Source organism: Scylla paramamosain, chromosome 20, assembly GCF_035594125.1.
Source record: "Scylla paramamosain isolate STU-SP2022 chromosome 20, ASM3559412v1, whole genome shotgun sequence".
NCBI classification, from domain to species: Eukaryota; Metazoa; Arthropoda; class Malacostraca; order Decapoda; family Portunidae; genus Scylla; species Scylla paramamosain.
Genome location: NC_087170.1, coordinates 8,613,995 through 8,631,494, shown reverse-complemented (window position 1 = coordinate 8,631,494; position 17,500 = coordinate 8,613,995). Strand labels below are relative to the sequence as shown.

At 43.2% G+C, this 17,500-nt stretch overlaps 2 protein-coding genes across 4 annotated transcripts in view; one reads left to right on the top strand and one right to left on the bottom strand.

Moving 5' to 3' along the window:
- LOC135110227 (pancreatic triacylglycerol lipase-like) overlaps positions 1-11,657 on the top strand; it is a 21,269-nt gene extending 9,612 nt beyond the window's left edge. For all 3 annotated transcript variants that reach the window (XM_064022312.1, XM_064022314.1, XM_064022313.1), the window contains exons 4-10: positions 2,380-2,525; positions 3,417-3,665; positions 5,575-5,699; positions 6,960-7,068; positions 7,427-7,601; positions 7,790-7,890; positions 8,051-11,657. In XM_064022312.1, coding sequence (XP_063878382.1) covers positions 2,380-2,525; positions 3,417-3,665; positions 5,575-5,699; positions 6,960-7,068; positions 7,427-7,601; positions 7,790-7,890; positions 8,051-8,244 — 1,099 coding nt within the window. In that variant the 3' untranslated portion in view covers positions 8,245-11,657. The remainder of the gene's footprint in view (positions 1-2,379; positions 2,526-3,416; positions 3,666-5,574; positions 5,700-6,959; positions 7,069-7,426; positions 7,602-7,789; positions 7,891-8,050) is intronic.
- A 1,027-nt stretch (positions 11,658-12,684) lies between these two features.
- The window catches only part of LOC135110226 (basic proline-rich protein-like), a 4,933-nt gene continuing 117 nt past the window's right edge, over positions 12,685-17,500 (bottom strand). The window contains exons 1-2 of the mRNA XM_064022311.1: positions 17,429-17,500; positions 12,685-16,783 (exon numbers count right to left, since the gene is read on the bottom strand). The exon at positions 17,429-17,500 is cut by the window's right edge and continues 117 nt beyond it. Coding sequence (XP_063878381.1) covers positions 13,990-16,776 — 2,787 coding nt within the window. The 5' untranslated portion in view covers positions 16,777-16,783; positions 17,429-17,500 and the 3' untranslated portion in view covers positions 12,685-13,989. The remainder of the gene's footprint in view (positions 16,784-17,428) is intronic.

The following is a 17,500-nucleotide window of genomic DNA, read 5'->3' as shown; positions in this document are numbered from 1 at the left end:
TCCGCCTCACACCACTCAAGCCACGCCAGCCACAAGCAGCGGTAAAGACTGGTTCGACTGGACTTGACTTCCTACCACGATTCTTCTCAAAGGCCGCATATTTAGCCGTGTTCTCTATAAAAGTGTTTCTCATGTTAATTAGTCTGTCACTAGAATCGTACCAGGCCAGCCAGAAGGGGCGGTAAAGACTGTTTCAGGTGGGTTTATACCTTCGCCACCCACTTTATACGTTCTTGATTACCTACCTACTAAAAGAAATACAAGATAACTTGTCTGTACCATCGTTTATACTAGATTATCGGCTTCTGAAAAGTATAGCAGTAAAAAAAAAAAAAATGTTTATAACTGATATTTTGAAGTTGAATATGACTGGAATTGGATATGAAGCATTTGAGAATAGATTTGTGTTAGTTTGTGTACGTACCTTGCGGGCTTAACTGGTCAAGACTGTTTCGAGCGTACCTGTGCCTTCCTAACATGAATACTAAAAGAAACAACTTAGCACAACCTGACATTGTCCACACTGAGTTCCCGACGCCTAAAAAATGTGAACGTATACAGAAACAAACTTAATGGTTGTAACTTTATGGTCGTAACTTTGATGGTTTAAAGCTGTCAAGGGCTGGATGTCATGCATTCGAGAAGCGGCTTGTGTAAGACTGCACCTGTGTTTATTTTACGAGCTTACAAGAGGACAGTGATTTGTATTTTACGTTTGTTAAGTTTAGTAAGAGGAAGAAGAAATATTTTATGCTGCAACTGAAGTCTATCCATAAAAAATCTTGGTTGCTTAGGTGAATGTGCAAGTGTAGTTTCACATGTTCCGTTTTACAGTCCCTAAGTCCTCTACCCATCGTATAATTCTGCATTAATAACAATACTAACACTTTCTTGGTTATATTGGTGAATATGCAAGTTCAGATTCGCTCATTTCGTCTCACGATCCGTAAGTTCTCAATCCATCATATAAGTCTACATATTAATGACACTACCAACACTTGATTGGTTTTATAAGTGAATGTGCAAGTAAAGATTCACTCGTTTTTATATGAATAACACTGCTAGCACTTGCTTGGTTTAAGTAAATGTACATGTTTAAATTCACTCGTTTCGTCACACATTACTTATAAATTTTCTGTTTATCGTATAAATCAACATTAAGAACACTAAGAACAGCTCCATGGAATTTGTGCATCCTTGATAGTACGTGTTTGTGATGAGCAGACGCTGAGAATGCGCTCCCCAGATGGGTATGAAGGGAACACCTCAGAGGCACAGGCATTCCCAAGAGTATCCATCAAAGAACTGCTACACGACCTCGAAGACTGGTTCGTCGAGTAATCTTATTCTAATAGCAGTAATGGAGATCGATTATGTTTGCAGCCGCACGTACTTTACTTCTTTTGATGGCTAGTGTTAACTTGTTCAGTCCCTTTGTGGTATTGGTTATCCGCGTCAGGTGGCGTTACTTATGCAGGAGTATACCGCCTTTCAGTACACGTCCCAAGCATGGCTGTTATTGCTTCTTATCATGCTCCCCTTGTTATGTTTTACAGGACGCTTGCCATGCCGCCCACTGGCAGGCAGACAGGCAAGGAGGCAAGCTAGTACGTAGTAGTAGTAGTAGTAGTAGTAGTAGTAGTAGTAGTAGTAGTAGGCAGATTGGCAAACAGGCGGAACACAAGCTGATAAACACAAAGTCGTTTTCTAAAAATTTACATCAAAATAAGGTGAATGTTTTCAATGTCTAATCAATATTGCTTTCGTATAATACATTTTATAAGAAGAAATCGCAAAAGAAATATGAGACTACATTTCCTGTACTCTTTGAAGAAATATCACGAGTGTTTACGTTTTCTGTGCCAGCAAAATAGATCTCAAAATAAGGTAAATGTTGGAAATCTCTAATCAATATTACCTTCATACAGTGCAGCATTATAAAAAGAAATCGTTGAAGAAATATTGTACGTTTTTCTTTACTCGTTGAAGACATATCATGATTTTACATTGTGTATGTCGCCATCACCACCACCACCACCACCACCATTACTACCACCACCATCACCCTCAGATTACACTCCGTTCACACACACACACACACACACACACACACACACACACACACACACACACACACACACACGCACACGCACACACACATACACGAAAAAAAATAATAATAAATAAGTCAGTCATCAATAAAGTAAAAATAAGAAAAAGAAAAAGATTAGTGTCTGTCAGCCTAACTCACATTGATTCCCCTTCTTCATTAAGTAAATAATAGATAAAGAAATAAAAATAAGTGTCAATCAGCAACTCGTATTTGTACCCAATCTGCCCTTGCCTTCCCTCACCCTTTGCTTTGCTCCCCCACCTCAGGCGTCACCCCCAGAAGGCCCAAGACCTCTCCATGGGGTCCCGCTCCGCCCTCGCCGCCACGCACTTCCAGAGCAAGCAGACCTACATTATCATTCACGGCTTCCTGGGCTCGAGCACCGACGGCTGGATTCTGTCACTTAAGGATGGTAGGTTGCCTGGTTCTGGTTCCCTGATTCTCGTTCTGGTTAGGGAGGCAGTCTTTATGCGTGTTGGTCTCTCTCTCTCTCTCTCTCTCTCTCTCTCTCTCTCTCTCTCTCTCTCTCTCTCTCTCTCTCTCTCTCTCTCTCTCTCTCTCTCTCTCATTATCATTTCGAAGAGTTGTAATGTTCTTTTCGTTTCTTTGTTGATTCATGGTTGACAGGTTGTAGGAAGGTCTCTCTCTCTCTCTCTCTCTCTCTCTCTCTCTCTCTCTCTCTCTCTCTCTCTCTCTCTCTCTCTCTCTCTCTCTCTCTCTCTCTCTCTCTCTCTCTCTCTCGGTTTTCATTAACTATAACTTTTTTTTCCTATCAATAATGTCTTTCAAAATCGTGTCTGTACTTCCAAGAGACCATTTTATGAAGCCAGAAGAATTATATTCCTTATAAACACTTCGTCTTCTTGTCTCTTACATTTAACACACTGTAGAGGGAGTTATTTCGGTGTTCGAGGATGTTTTCATATTTCTAGACAGGAAAAAACTCATGGGAACACGACAGTTTATCTTTGTGGCCCTTGAAAATAGTCCTGATGAAAGAGCAAAGCGTTTAGTAGGACGAGCCCAAGAGTTTTAAGAGTTCTTTTGTTCTCCCTTCTCCTTTCGCCGTTTCCCTTGAGAGAGGGGTTGACGCCATTTACGATTCTTTTCCAGTTGTTTCCGTCCCTTGTATCTTCCTTCGTGACTTCCATCTTGTGCAGTTTTAACATAGTTCCATCCCTCCATCTCACTCTCTGTCTTCCCCTGCATCTTCTTCCTTCATCTGGTTTTCTCCGGGCTCTTAATCGGTTCCTGGTCTTCTCTTACTACGTGACCATACCATTTCATTTTGTAACTTCCCCAGCGTTGCTTAACCGGGAGGACTGCAATGTGATCAGCGTGAACTGGTCTGCGGGCTCCACCACCGCAGAGTACTTCCTGATCCAGCCAAGGGTTCGTACAGTAGGCGCTGAGGTGGGCCAGTTTCTTTCATTCTTGGAGGACGCCGCAGGACTTTACACCTACCAGGTTCATGTCATCGGGCACTCCTTGGGTGCCCACGCAGCAGGCTTCGTAGGCAAGACACTCAACGGCACGCTACCCAGGATAACAGGTGGGTTAGCACGTAGACACATTAACAATGCTATTTGGCACACCTTACCTTGATTACTAACCACTCTGAGACATCTTTTGTTCTACAGCCACTTCCAAACATTGTACTGGCCAGGAATTGTAAAATATATTATTGTAGATGATTATAAACAACCCTTGCATTGCTTTTAGTGCTGTGAATTGATGCATATCGCAGTGAAAGGGTGAAACTATCGAAAAATCGTGCGCCACCAGAGGTTTCTCACTGTAGATGTTGGACTCCTGCGGTTTTCGTTTTTTTTTATGAGTGGAAGTAATGTAAACTGCTATCATACACTGTTGGACTAATTAAAAAGTAGGTGTGGGCAAGGAAACGGACAGATAAACAGGGAGGTAGGCAGACATGTACAGAAAAGTTATCAAGCAGAAAGCAGGCAGGCAGGCGAGGCAAGCAGAAAGGTAAGGTGGGCTTCTCAACAAAATGAGAACAAAGGGAAAACCATTAATTTTGTGTCATCGTTATGCGGTGTTTATGAGGAGACACTGCAGCAGGGGAGAGTGTTCGTGTGACCTGCCGTGCTGCTGTCTCACATGGTGGATTGCGCCAAAGGGGGAGGAATAATCAGGTGAAGCACGGACCGAGATAACTGGCTCTAGAAAGTAATACTGCCTCGGTTCTGTCGCTTCGTGATCTCATGTAGGATTAAACCATGACGGACGGTGGTGCTAGCCTGGTGTGTGTGTGTGTGTGTGTGTTGTTGTTGTTGTTGTTGTTGTTGTTGTTGTTGTTGTTGTTGTTGTTGTTGTTGTTGTTGTTGTTGTTGTGTTACTGTTATGAATGGTATCTGATATTGAAGGATAAATAGGAAAAAAAGGAGGAATTTTAGCAAGCTTTAGCTTGAATCAAGTTACATGCACTGTTCTCATACTTTCCTGGTCCTGTCCACTTTAAGAACCATTTTAGGGGATTAAACAGTGTTTACCTATACCATTTCGCTTACGAATGACGAAGCTAGAAAACTGAGGAATAACCAGGTTTACGATAAACAAAGTTATGTTTCCGACTCATGACCACTACAGGAGTAAACAATATTTACCTAAACCATGTCTTACGAATGGCAGAGCTAGAAAGATGAAGAATATCTAGCTTTTGAATAAATCAACTTCCACCTTCCTTTAAGCTTACTTTATAAAAACCTTTGCAGAATTAAACGATGACTAACGACGGTAAGAATAAAGGGGATGTACCTGAGTAGCCGTGCTGGAGGGAGGGGAGCCAGGGTGTGGCCGACCTCTTCACTGAACTGTGGGGGAGGATTCAGGCAGGCAGTCTGTAGAGATAATGGAGGCGCTAACCGGGGGTGTATTCTCAAATCTGTAGGCGTCTTACCCCGAGTACTTTCAAGAAGCTGTAGCGGAAATTATTGGGATTTTCAAGGATGTTGATAATTCTAGTGATAGTTTAAGTGTTTTGTATCCTTAGTGACATGAAAATCCACAAGAACTCGACTTACTATCTCTTCCGTCTTTAAAAGCAGTCTTTGTGAGAAAGCGCCTGAAAATACAGTTGCTGGTATAGACCACCAGTGGGCTTCAACAAGGTGGTAAGGCTTTGTAGTTGTTACACAATTCATGTTGAAACGAGTTAGGATTAAAGTATTTTCAGAATTAGGCAAACTGTATTCAAGAAAGTATATTTATGTATTATGTAATTTAGCAATCTTTCATATAATTGTAAAAGCATGTTGAGGAAAATATGCATAAAGGGATTATAAAGCGGACATTTTTACCATTCGAAACTTTTCCATTATACGCAATCACACCTGAATTATTCCACTATACGCAATGCAGGGATGAATTTTACCCAACTGGCATCACTATTACCACTATCCATGGACAGCACACCTGAAGTACTCCTGTCTTGTGCTCAGGTCTGGACCCCGCCGGCCTAAGCTTCCACCAGGCTGACAGCGCCGACCGCCTGCACCACTCTGACGCAGTGTTCGTTGACGTGATCCACACCCACGGCTGTTACACCTTCCTCAAGATGTGGGAGGTGAGTGTGTTAATAATACTGAAATATATAAATGATTTCCTCAAGAACATAAGAAAATAAGGGAAGCTGCAAGAAGCTATCAGGCCTGCACGTGACAGCCCCTGTGTGAATTACAACATACCGGCTTATTTCTACCAATCATCCCCATCCATATATTTGTCTAATAATCTTTTAAAGCCCTCTATTGACTCAGCACTAACAACCTGATTACTTAGTCAATTACGTTCATTTGCCACTTTATGTCAGAACCAGTTTATTTCCTTCTCTTTCTTACATTCTAACTTTATCAAGCTTGAAATAACATAGCACTTTCATTTTCTTTTTTATTTATTTATTATTTTCTAAGAGGGCTACTGGCCAACAACAACAACAAAATATGTGTAAAAAGCCAACTAAGGTGTCAGTCCCTGAAGATGAAGGCCCAAAACGATTATCTAAAATTCGGGTTACATAGGTCAGGTTTAGATTAATTCAGAGCATGGATTTCACACTTGGTTCCTCCATTATGTTAATAGATCACGATTTCACAAAGACATCACATTTTGCCCTGAAATGAATAGTGTGTGGAGGAGTGTGCAACCCGGGCAGTGACGGTGGCGGTGGTGTCCGTTTGGTCGCTGCCTTATAAATTGTCTTGCTAGGGCTTAATGTTATTGGACTTTGAAATTATTTTGTTGTTTGTGTTTTGTTGTTGTTGTTGTTGTTGTTGTTGTTGTTATAATGATGATGATGATCATCATGATCATGATGATGATGATCATCATCATAGTGTTATCACTTCTGTTGTTTTTTATTATTACACATTATTATTATTATTATTATTATTATTATTATTATTATTATTATTATTATTATTATTATTATTATTACACACACACACACACACACACACACACACACACACACACACACACACACACACACACACACACACACACACACACACACACACACCACTATTTGATGACAAACTTGAGGTATTCTTTAAGTAGTTATGTAATGTTTTCAGTAAAAATAAATACATAAATCAAGATTATAAAAAAAAATGTATATATATATATATATATATATATATATATATATATATATATATATATATATATATATATATATATATATATATATATATATATATATATATATATTGGGTAAGTCATGGTGCCAGCAATAACCTGTAATTTCAGCATGTGAGAGTGATGCAAGGTAAGTAATTAGGACATCTTTGGGAATTTTAACATGTTTCTCATCCCATCATTGCAGGACTGTTTTGGTATTGATGAGAACCTTGGAGACGCAGACTTCTGGCCCAATGGAGGGGAGCGCCAGCCAGCCTGTGAGGATGGTGGGGATGGAGCCACATCTGTCAAAGGTGTCTTGCAAATCTCATTTCTTTCTCTGTTAACTTTCTGCCTAAACTTCTATGTACATATTTGCATTACTCTTATACTGCATTCTCTTCATACCACCTACATGCCCTTTCCACTGCTTCAGTCCTCAACTTTACAGGATCTCTCATGGAGGGATTTTCATTCAGGGAGACTGATGGGTAGTTGGTGTGGAGCAGTTACTCGTATGGTGTGAGGGGCATGACTGTGTGAAGTGTATCATCCTAGAGCCACAAGAACAATCACTGAGACTTTGTTTCCCAGCTTAGTGCAAAAGGCAAAATGGTGTTGATGAATCATGTTCAAACTTGACTCTGTCTCACCACTTTGGTGTGCCTACAGACGGCAGTAGCTGTGACCACGGCATGGCATATGTTCTCTACATCGAGAGCATCAAGTACATGCCATCCTCCACACATTTCCTGGCCCGCCAGTGCCCATCCTGGAAGCACTACAACAACAGGTCCTGCCCCTGTGGCCACCCAGTTCAGTACATGGGTTTCAATGCAGATCCAAGGTAAGTTCTGAGTTGGTATATAGGCCAGTGTGATGATTTGCCACATACAGTATCAACTACTTCAATATGTGTGGTCACAGTTACTTCTTACATCCGCACACTCACAAAATAGTGGCAATAATGAAATCTTAAAAGAAAAACCTTGCTGAATTAGTGAAGCCTTCATAAAAGCTTTTCTTGTGCTGCAGGGCACATGGTGTCTTCTACCTGAACACCAGCAGGACAGCTCCCTATGGCTTATTGGACTCAGACTGTTCTGCAGGTGCCTTCTCTCTTGTGCAGATCATTGGTGAGTGCTCAGGCATATTGATAAAAAACTATAATCTAAGACACACCTTAAAGTTGACATATATTTGTATAGGTAATGAAGTTAGTGAAAAATGTAGTCTAAAGTCAGAGTCTAAAGTCTAAAGTCAAAGAAACAAACTAAAGTCATTGGTTTATTTTAGGTCTGATGATGCTGTCCATCCTACTGGTGTTGCTGCTGCTGCTGGTGGGACTGGTGCTCATCCAGCAATACTTTGGGCTGCCCATCCTGGCTCGGGTGCGGGCCAGACTCTACATGGAGGACTTGGTCTGGCATGGTCTGGGAAAAAGTCCATCTACTCATATTCTCAATTCTGACAAAGCAGTGGACACTTGAATTGTATCAGCATCAGTTACATCAGTAGCAGCTTGGGCCTGTGATATAATGAAGAATAAGTCCAATCACAGCTTCTTTGTAATGCCTTTGTCAAGCCGCCATGACAGCTTAGCACAGAATACAGTGCTACATCATGTTTGCCAGAGCATCTGTCCTGCTGTGTCTGGTGTGTTGCCTTGCCTCCTGTCACTGGCGAATTCGTCCATTGTTTGGAGGAAAAGATACACATATCATGATGTTCTTAATTGCTATGGTTTTTGCAGAACAGACTTCTGTTTAACCATCTTGTGGAGTGATGCTCCTGTGTACCTTAATTTGTCTTTGAAATGGCTTTAGAGGAAGCTAGTCTAGTCACAGTTTATTAATATTAATAGAAGTATATTTAGATAAATTGTGTAGTTCATGTAGAAATTTTCTTCTTTTTTAATAAACACTTCCTGCACAGGGAAGGTTGCATCCAACCAAAGAAAGCAACAACATCTTTCTTATTCATTGTAAAGTCCATGAAGGCATTCCCAGCCCTTTGCTCTTATCTTTTTCAGTTGCCTTTCAGACTACAAGGAATAATGAGACATGCATTGTGAATCCTCATGTCCCATTAACAAGCCATATCAATACCAAAAGTTATTCACACTCTACATTTGCTGTATGAACAATCACACTAATGCATCTCTCTTCATACAAACCACCACAACAAGGCAGATAGTGGAGTGCCATTTATGTATTAAAAATCTATATTATCAGTTGCTCTATTTCCTTGTCACTGAGTTTTTGAGTGAAGCTGCTACTTGTTCATTGTTCCCCAAAGATGTAGTATTGCCCATTACCTCATTGTTCATTGTAATGTTACAAGTAAGCTTTTTGATGCATCAGTGATATGCATGCAGGCTTCAAGATTTCATATTAATTAATCTCTCTACATGAAGTTTAATTTTATGTGTTCACTGTGATTAAACTGAAGTTTGAATTGGAAAATCTTTTCTTAGTATGTCACAGTTTTATTATTAATTTGAACTGAATTATCTGTAATCTTATGAAATCAGCAAGCATTGAATATCCCCTTATGTTATAACAAATTGTAGTTATAGTAATCATGATATTTTCTTACTTTTCTCTCATTGATTGTGATAAAAATAAAGTTTTCATGACAGCTGGCCAAAGGCTTTTGAGATCAGCAAGAGCAATATGAATGGTTGTGAATTTGTAGTGAAAACTGGGCTGTAACATTTTTACAGTATGCAAGAATGTACACTAAACTTACCAATAATTTCACAAGTATTGATGGGACATATATGATATAATGGTAACACAAATAACATTAACACACTAAAATCCTGATGAGGGAATATAATTTGTGACATTAATTTCCTAAAGTATGTTGTAAGTGAAGAAGCATACATACATACTTCCATTTACATGCATAGTAGGTCATGATGGCTGAGCAGATATGGGTTATATTAGCAGTGCTAACTAACCTTCTTACTTGCCACATCACCCTCACCTCATGCACCACACTTGCTAAAAAAAAAAATATTTGACTCCTGTTCTGTGTAGGAAACATTATTATTATTATTATTATTATTATTATTATTATTATTATTATTATTATTATTATTATTATTATTATTCCCAGAGTTGATCAGAAGACATTTCACTTCAAAATTATTTTAATTTCATCTTTTGTTTGCCAATGATAGCTGTTTAGGGAATTATAGAAAAATAGACTGAGAATTTTCTATTTTGAGATGCTGATGATGTATAGTTATACTTTAATGCCAGTGCCATTTACGAAAATTCTCTTATTTGTCTATAGTTTATGTGAAACAAATTATTTAGATAACAGTACAGATCCCTGTGTGATGTGAGACAGTTGCCTTATAAGAGTGAGTGGTGGTGAGTAGTGGTGCCGCAGCAATGACAATATTTACTTATATATCAAGCCTCATGGTCATTAATATTTGTATGCACACACACACACACACACACACACACACACACACACACACACACACACTTTTCTCATGTATGGTATACTTTACACTATATGCTTTATATTGTGTTAGCAGCAATTCAAAGTATAGATCCTGATGTAGAAGTATCAAACGTCCCACAGTGTCCATGGCATAATCACCAGCATGATGGTCTAGGAATGGCCACCACTATATTATATATAAACCATGTTCTTATGTCTTATACTAAAGCCTTAAGTTCTTAGTAGGCATTTATGTAGCTGGTATGCATTTACTAGTCTTACTAAAAAGATAAGTATTTAGATAGACAAAAAAGAGAAATATACTGTAATACTCTGTTGCACAATTTGTTCTTTGAGATGTATGAACACACAGTTAAGGTGTAGACATTAATTGATTACACTGTTACAGTATTACATTTGGGGATCATAATATTTAAATCATGATACTGCTGTATGTATCATCACATTCACTTTATTGAATTAGGAATTAGCAATGCACAAAAATTAGCTGTCATGATCTTAGTGTAAACTGAAGGTCTGGAAAATTTAATAATGAAAAAAAAATACATAGAAATTTACGTTGAGAATATTTTGTAACAGTATTTACACAAGTTGGAATTTCACACTGTTATTTCCTTGACTCATAAACATTGTAGTGTCAATAGAACCCTGAGAAAGCTGACCTGCACAGAGGTGTTCTAGATTTGAACTGTAGTCACAGATGCAGATATTCATCAAATCATACATGAGATACTGACCTAGGCCAACCTTCAGCATAAATCTTGACAGCTCTTCTAAAAAAAAACAGTAATGTGTAAATGACATGAATGTCATAATGTAAGAAATCTCAGCTTAACCTCACATACTGCTTAAACCAAAGATTCAGAATTACAGCCAAAACTTTTTGCTAGTTTTCTCATACATCAAATTATAGTAGGTACTAATAATGACATGAAAAATTTGCAGTGTCTAAAGCCACAGCCATGAAGAGGTATTCAAATGGTGGAAATATTGGTTAGTATTTGTGTGATTGCTCCCAGCTTGATCATTATGTCATTATTTGTCTTGTGAGTTTGATGTTTAGGACATGAACACTACTACTTCATTAATAACAAGCTGCTGAACTGTAGATCTTACTACCCTGTACTGTGTGATATGTACAGTCTTGAACACAAGTTGAGTAATCTTCTACACTCACTTCCTCGGTATTTAGTTTTCCCTCAGTACCAAATCTGATCTGACAGTCTAAAAAAAAAAAATAAATAAATAAATGAAATAAAGATAGATAAATAAAAAAAAACTTGGTAATTGGCAATTTCATAGATGATTCAAGATTAAGGGAAAAAGGCTGAACACAGTGGGAGTGAGTGCAGTAGGTTTTTTGACTTGATATTGACTGTACCTACATAACAAAAAAAGATTATACATAATTATATATTCATTATTTGTATCATTTAACCTCTCTCTCTCTCTCTCTCTCTCTCTCTCTCTCTCTCTCTCTCCGACTTTTTTTTTTTTTTTTTTTTTTTTGCTGTTTTCTTTAAGTCCTTGAACTATCCCAGCTGCGTGTCTTCCTTCATTCATCTCATCCATTTTACATCCTTATCATCCAAACCTTACATTACTGCCTTATAAGCCGACCCAACAGCCTTACCTATTTTCATACGTTTAAACTCCTTATCTCAAAAATTCCCAACAAGCTAGTGGAAGATCTTGAAGTTTTCAGAGGTTTTTCATGATTATTTTATGGTGATATACTGATAGACAAGGATTTCGCATCATCAGTGCGTAAAGACATCCACAAGAACCACACTAATTTGACCTTTGGAAAATATGAATATTCCTAATGAGAACCCAAAATGTTTAAAATACCGACTATACTCTATACCCAATTATATAACTTCACACGCTCTTTATTAATTATTTACTACCGATGATTTTGTAATCTTTCTTAAATTAAAACGCCATTTAGATCACTTTCCCTGCTTCATTCCTTATTATTGTAGTCAGTTTTATACCAGAAACTTACACATTTCAGAACCTAACCAAGTGTCTTTCATTCACCTCATCACCTCATTCCTCTTGGCCTACAGTTCATCAAGTTTCTTTATCATGCTTTCTCCTTTATTATTTAAGGGAGTCGAGACAAAGTGAACCAAGTACAAATTTTGAATATTTCACTTGTGTTCTCGCAGACTTCCATACATTCACTTCAGTTCTTTCTCCGTTTTCTACCATGTGTCTATAGATGTCAAACTACTGAAAATCTGAACACTTGTGAGGGAGAAAGACGTACTAAGATAAAACAGCGGGAAATGTATATACTGCTTTAGATAGATTATAGACACATAAAGCTCATTATATTCATACACTTCAAAAGATTTTTTTTTTTTATCGTGTAAATTTGCGAAAATACAGAGGTTCTTAGAAAAATTAGAGCAGCGAGGCGCAAATAATAAAACAGAAAATATACTAAACAATGAATATTTTATTCATGTCTATAATATAACAAGGTATGTGAACATATTCATGATATAACAAAGAATGGGAAAACTGCTTGAAATACAGCAAGAAATAGCTTGGAGTCGGGGACGTGATGAATGATCTTGTATTGGGTAAATATGAAAGTTTTGTTAATAATGATTGAGCAAATCCATGTATACAATTGTTTGTAAGTGTTTATATCATGAATATGATTACACTTCATAAATAAGAAAGCACTGAAAACCATAATGCGCACTACCTCGAGAACTGAACAGAATACAGTGCAACCTTGTGAGATTTCTACGAATATTTTGACTGCAGAGAAAATTTAATAAGTCAAAAGGAATAATATCTATGAGGACCCGACAAATTTCTGTAACCCTTGAAAAAATAGTCCTGATGAGAGAAAAAATAAATAAATAACTTTTAAAACACGAATAGTTCCCCAATCATCGCTACCGAGAACAGACCTATCAATGACAAGCACTGCATCAAGTATAAAGTGAAGGAGTATCAGTATTCAGTACGCCATTGAGTGTTGCCCTAACAAAACTTGGCGCAGGAGGTACGGAAATAAGAATGCTGGTGCTATGTGGTGATGTGGGCCTGAGTGTGCTGCTGTGGTCTATGCAGAAAGGATAATAGACAGCAGTGGATAAGTTTGTGAATCGTGAAGTGTAGGACGTAATGTTTGTATGGGTAGCCTAAATAGTTTTGGCGCTACATGAAGGCTATTTATGATTCTACTACATATAGTATTGGTATTATGATGTTACGATGAATGGTGTTGATAACTGTTTTGGCGCGCTGTTCTGGTAGCCTAATCATGTTACAGTGAATGGTATTGATATCTAGATTTGGCGCTACAACGAATACATTTTACTTATGGTGCTACAGCAACTAGCATGGGTAGCCTGATTATGATGCTACAATGAATGGTACTGACAGCATGATCTACAATGAACGTTACTGACAGCATCTGAAAGGCTAGTGATACTGCAATGGACGGGCTGACGGACAAACATTCTTGTCCTTTGCTACTATCTGCCTTGGGCCACTTAGGCATTCATTTACCTACTTGTTCGTTTATTCGTTAATTACAGAATTATTTTTTAGAAGTTAAGGATGATATAACTTGATATAATTCTTAGATTATGGCTTGGTTGGTTAATCTAAGGATATAAAGCGTGTGTTGCTATACTTTGAAATGCCCATAATAACGTGTGTGTGTGTGTGTGTGTGTGTGTGTGTGTGTGTGTGTGTGTGTGTGTGTGTGTGTGTGTAGAAGCCTACAGCATCTTGGAAGCACACAGGTAGTCTTGATAGCAGGAGCCGTCGCTGGTCCTGAACATACACTTGCCTTTGCATTCCTTGAGGGGTGTCTTGATGGCAAGCCTACTGCCATGCATCCTCGCCTTCGAGCGCTTGTCGTCGTCATCGTCGTCGTCATCGTCATTTATTTTGGCAGCAGGGTGTTGCACCATTGCCAGCGAGGACAGCATCATCACCTGGTCATTCAGTGGCTTCACGGAAGGCAGGGACGCTGAGACCGACACCTTCTCACTGGAAGGCTTGTTCAGCGGGGAGGCGAGGGCCATGACTGCTGGGAAAGCGGGAGCTGGATGAGCTGCTAAGACAAGGACTGCTGGTGGCGCAGGAGCTGCTAGCTTAGGAACAGGGGCAGGAGCTGCTGGAGGAGCAGGAGCTGGTGCGGCAGGGGCAACTGGGGCAAGAGCAGGGGCGGCCATTCTAGGGGCTGGGGCTGGTGCAGCAGGGACAACCGGAGCAAGGGCAGTAGGAGCAGGGGCACCCAATGTAGGGGCAGGGGCTGGTGGGGCAGGGGCAACTGGGGCAGGGGCAGCTGGGGCAGGGGCAGCCAATGTAGGGGCAGGGGCAGCTGGGGCAGGGGCAGCAGGAGCAGGGGCAGCCAATGTAGGGGCAGGGGCTGCTGGAGGGGCAGGGGCTGGTGCAGCTGGGGCGGCTGGGGCAGGGACAGCAGGGGCAGGGACAGCCATTCTAAGAGCAAGACCTGCTGGAAGGGTAGGAGCTGGTGGGGCAGGAGCAGCTGGGGCAGGGGCAGCAGGTGAAGGTGAGGCAGGGGCAGTCAGTGCCAGGGGACGACCAGAAGCAGCAGGAGCAGATGGCATGAGCCTCTCAGCGGAATCAGGGGAGGCGGGAGAGGGAGAGGCGGCCAGTTCTGGGGCGGGTGCTGGGGCGGCCTGTTTGCGGAGAGCTGCATGAGGGGGCACCAAAACTGTAGATGGTGTGGATACGGTGTCATCATCGTCGTCGTCGTCGTCATCATCCCGTCGAGAGTCTTGCCGAGACACAAGGGATGAGGCTGCCTTTTGGGCGTGGACTGGACTGGTTGTAAGACTGGGCTGTGTCCCCGAGGATATGGAGGCAGCGGGGGAGAACACCTCACCAGAACCTGGGGCGAGGGGAGAGATGGAGGCAGCTGCAGCAAGGGGAGCTGGGGCAGGGGCAACTGGGGCAGGGGCAACTGGAGCAGGAGCTGCCATTCTAGGGCCAGGGGCTGGTGCGGCAGGGGCAGCTGGGGCAAGGGCCATTAGTGGGGCAGGGGCAGCTGGGGCAGGTGCCGCTGGCGGGGCAGGGGCAGCTGGGGCAGGGACAGCCATTCTAGGGACAGGGACAGGGGCAGCTGGGGCAGGGGCAGCAGGAGCAGGGGCAGCCAATGTATGGGCAGGGGCTGCTGGAGGGGCAGGGGCTGGTGGGGCAGGGGCAGCTGGGGCAGGGGCAGCAGGAGCAAGGGCAGCCAATGTAGGGGCAGGGGCTGCTGGAGGGGCAGGGGCTGGTGGGGCAGGGGCGGCTGGGGCAGGGGCAGCAGGAGCAGGGGCAGCCAATGTAGGGGCAGGGGCTGCTGGAGGGGCAGGGGCTGGTGGGGCAGGGGCGGCTGGGACAGGGGCAGCAGGAGCAGGGGCAGCCAATGTAGGGGCAGGGGCTGCTGGAGGGGCAGGGGCTGGTGGGGCAGGGGCAGCAGGAGCAGGGGCAGCCAATGTAGGGGCAGGGGCTACTGGAGGGGCAGGGGCTGGTGGGGCAGGGGCAGCTGGGGCAGGGGCAGCAGGAGCAGGGGCAGCCAATGTAGGGGCAGGGGCTGCTGGAGGGGCAGGGGCTGGTGGGACAGGGGCAGCAGGAGCAGGGGCAGCCAATGCAGGGGCAGGGGCTGGTGGGGCAGGGGCAACAGGAGCAGGGGCATCCATTCTAGGGGCAGGGGCTGCTGGAGGGGCAGGGGCTAGTGGGGCAGGGGCAGCTGGGGCTGGGGCAGCAGGAGCAGGGGCAGCAGGAGCAGGAGCAGCCAATGTAGGAGCAGGGGCTGATGGGGCAGGGGCAGCAGGGGCAGGGGCAGCCATTGTAGGAGCAGGGCCTGCCGGAGGGACAGGGGCAGCTAGAGGGGCAGGAGCTGGTGCGGCAGGGGCAGGGGCAGCCATTGTAGGGGTAGGGGCTGCTGGAGGGGCAGGAGCTGGTGCAGCAGGGGCAGGGGCAGGGGCAGCCATTCTAGGGGCAGGGGCAGGTGGGGCAAGGGCAGCTGGGAAAGGGGCGGCAGGGACAGGGGCAGGGGCAGCCAGTGTAGGAGCAGGGCCTGCTGGAGGGGCAGCAGGGGCAGGAGCAGCCATTGTATGGGCAGGGGCTGCTGGAGGAACAGGAGCTGCTGCGGCAGAGGCAAGAGCTGCTGGTGGGACAGGGGCTGCTAGTGGGACAGGGGCAGCTGGGGCAGGGACAACTGGGGCAGGGGCCACTAGTGGGGCAGGAGCTGGCTGGGCAGGGATTGGTACGGCAGGGGCTGCCATCGTGGGTGGAAGGGCTGGAACAGCAGGGGGAGAGGCAAGTGGTGGGAGCGGCATGCCTGGGCTTGGCAGGGTTGAGCCTCCTGCGGCTGCCAACTCGGCGCCTTGCTGCTGCCCCAGGTCCTGCAGGCTGCGGTCGGCGTCGGAAGGCGTGTCGCAATCGCTGTCCCTGCGAACCCTGCTAATAGGGTGGCTGCGGGGAGCCGCCTCTCCCACCCACGCCACCGCCACCACCACCGTCGCCACCATCCATAACACCGGCTGTCTCATGACTCACCTGTGAGAGATAGAGAAACGAGTGAGAGAGAGAGAGAGAGAGAGAGAGAGAGAGAGAGAGAGAGAGAGAGAGAGAGAGAGAGAGAGAGAGAGAGAGAGAGAGAGAGAGAGAGAGAGAGAGAGATGGTGGTAGTTTATGATGGCATCATAGAGAAAACTATTGAAGATCATAAATTATGAATTTGGAAAAAGCAAAGGCAGAAAAAAGTGTGTGTGTGTGTGTGTGTGTGTGTGTGTGTGTGTGTGTGTGTGTGTGTGTGTGTGTGTGTGTGTGTATTTATGTGTGTGTGTGTGTGTGTGTGTGTGTGTGTGTGTGTGTGTGTGTATTTATGTGTGTGTGTGTGTGTGTGTGTGTGTGTGTGTGTGTGTGTGTGTGTGTGTGTGTGTGTGTGTGTGTGTGTGTGTGTGTGTGTGTGTGTGTGTGTGTGTGTGTGTGTGTGTGTGTGTGTATATATGTATGTATGTGTGTGTGTGTGTGTGTGTGTGTGTGTGTGTGTGTGTGTGTGTGTGTGTGTGTGTGTGTGTGTGTGTGTGTGTGTGTGTGTGTGCAATACACTAATGTTTCCTCTGCAGTAACTAATCTATCATCAAACCTCTCAAGGTACAGCCTCAGCCTAGGCAGTCCATGAAAGTGCCGTGTACTCACCAAGTAAAAGCTCAAGCTGCCTAAGATGAAGGTTTTGCTGAGGTGTAGCAGCAGATGCGGCTGAGTGAAGGT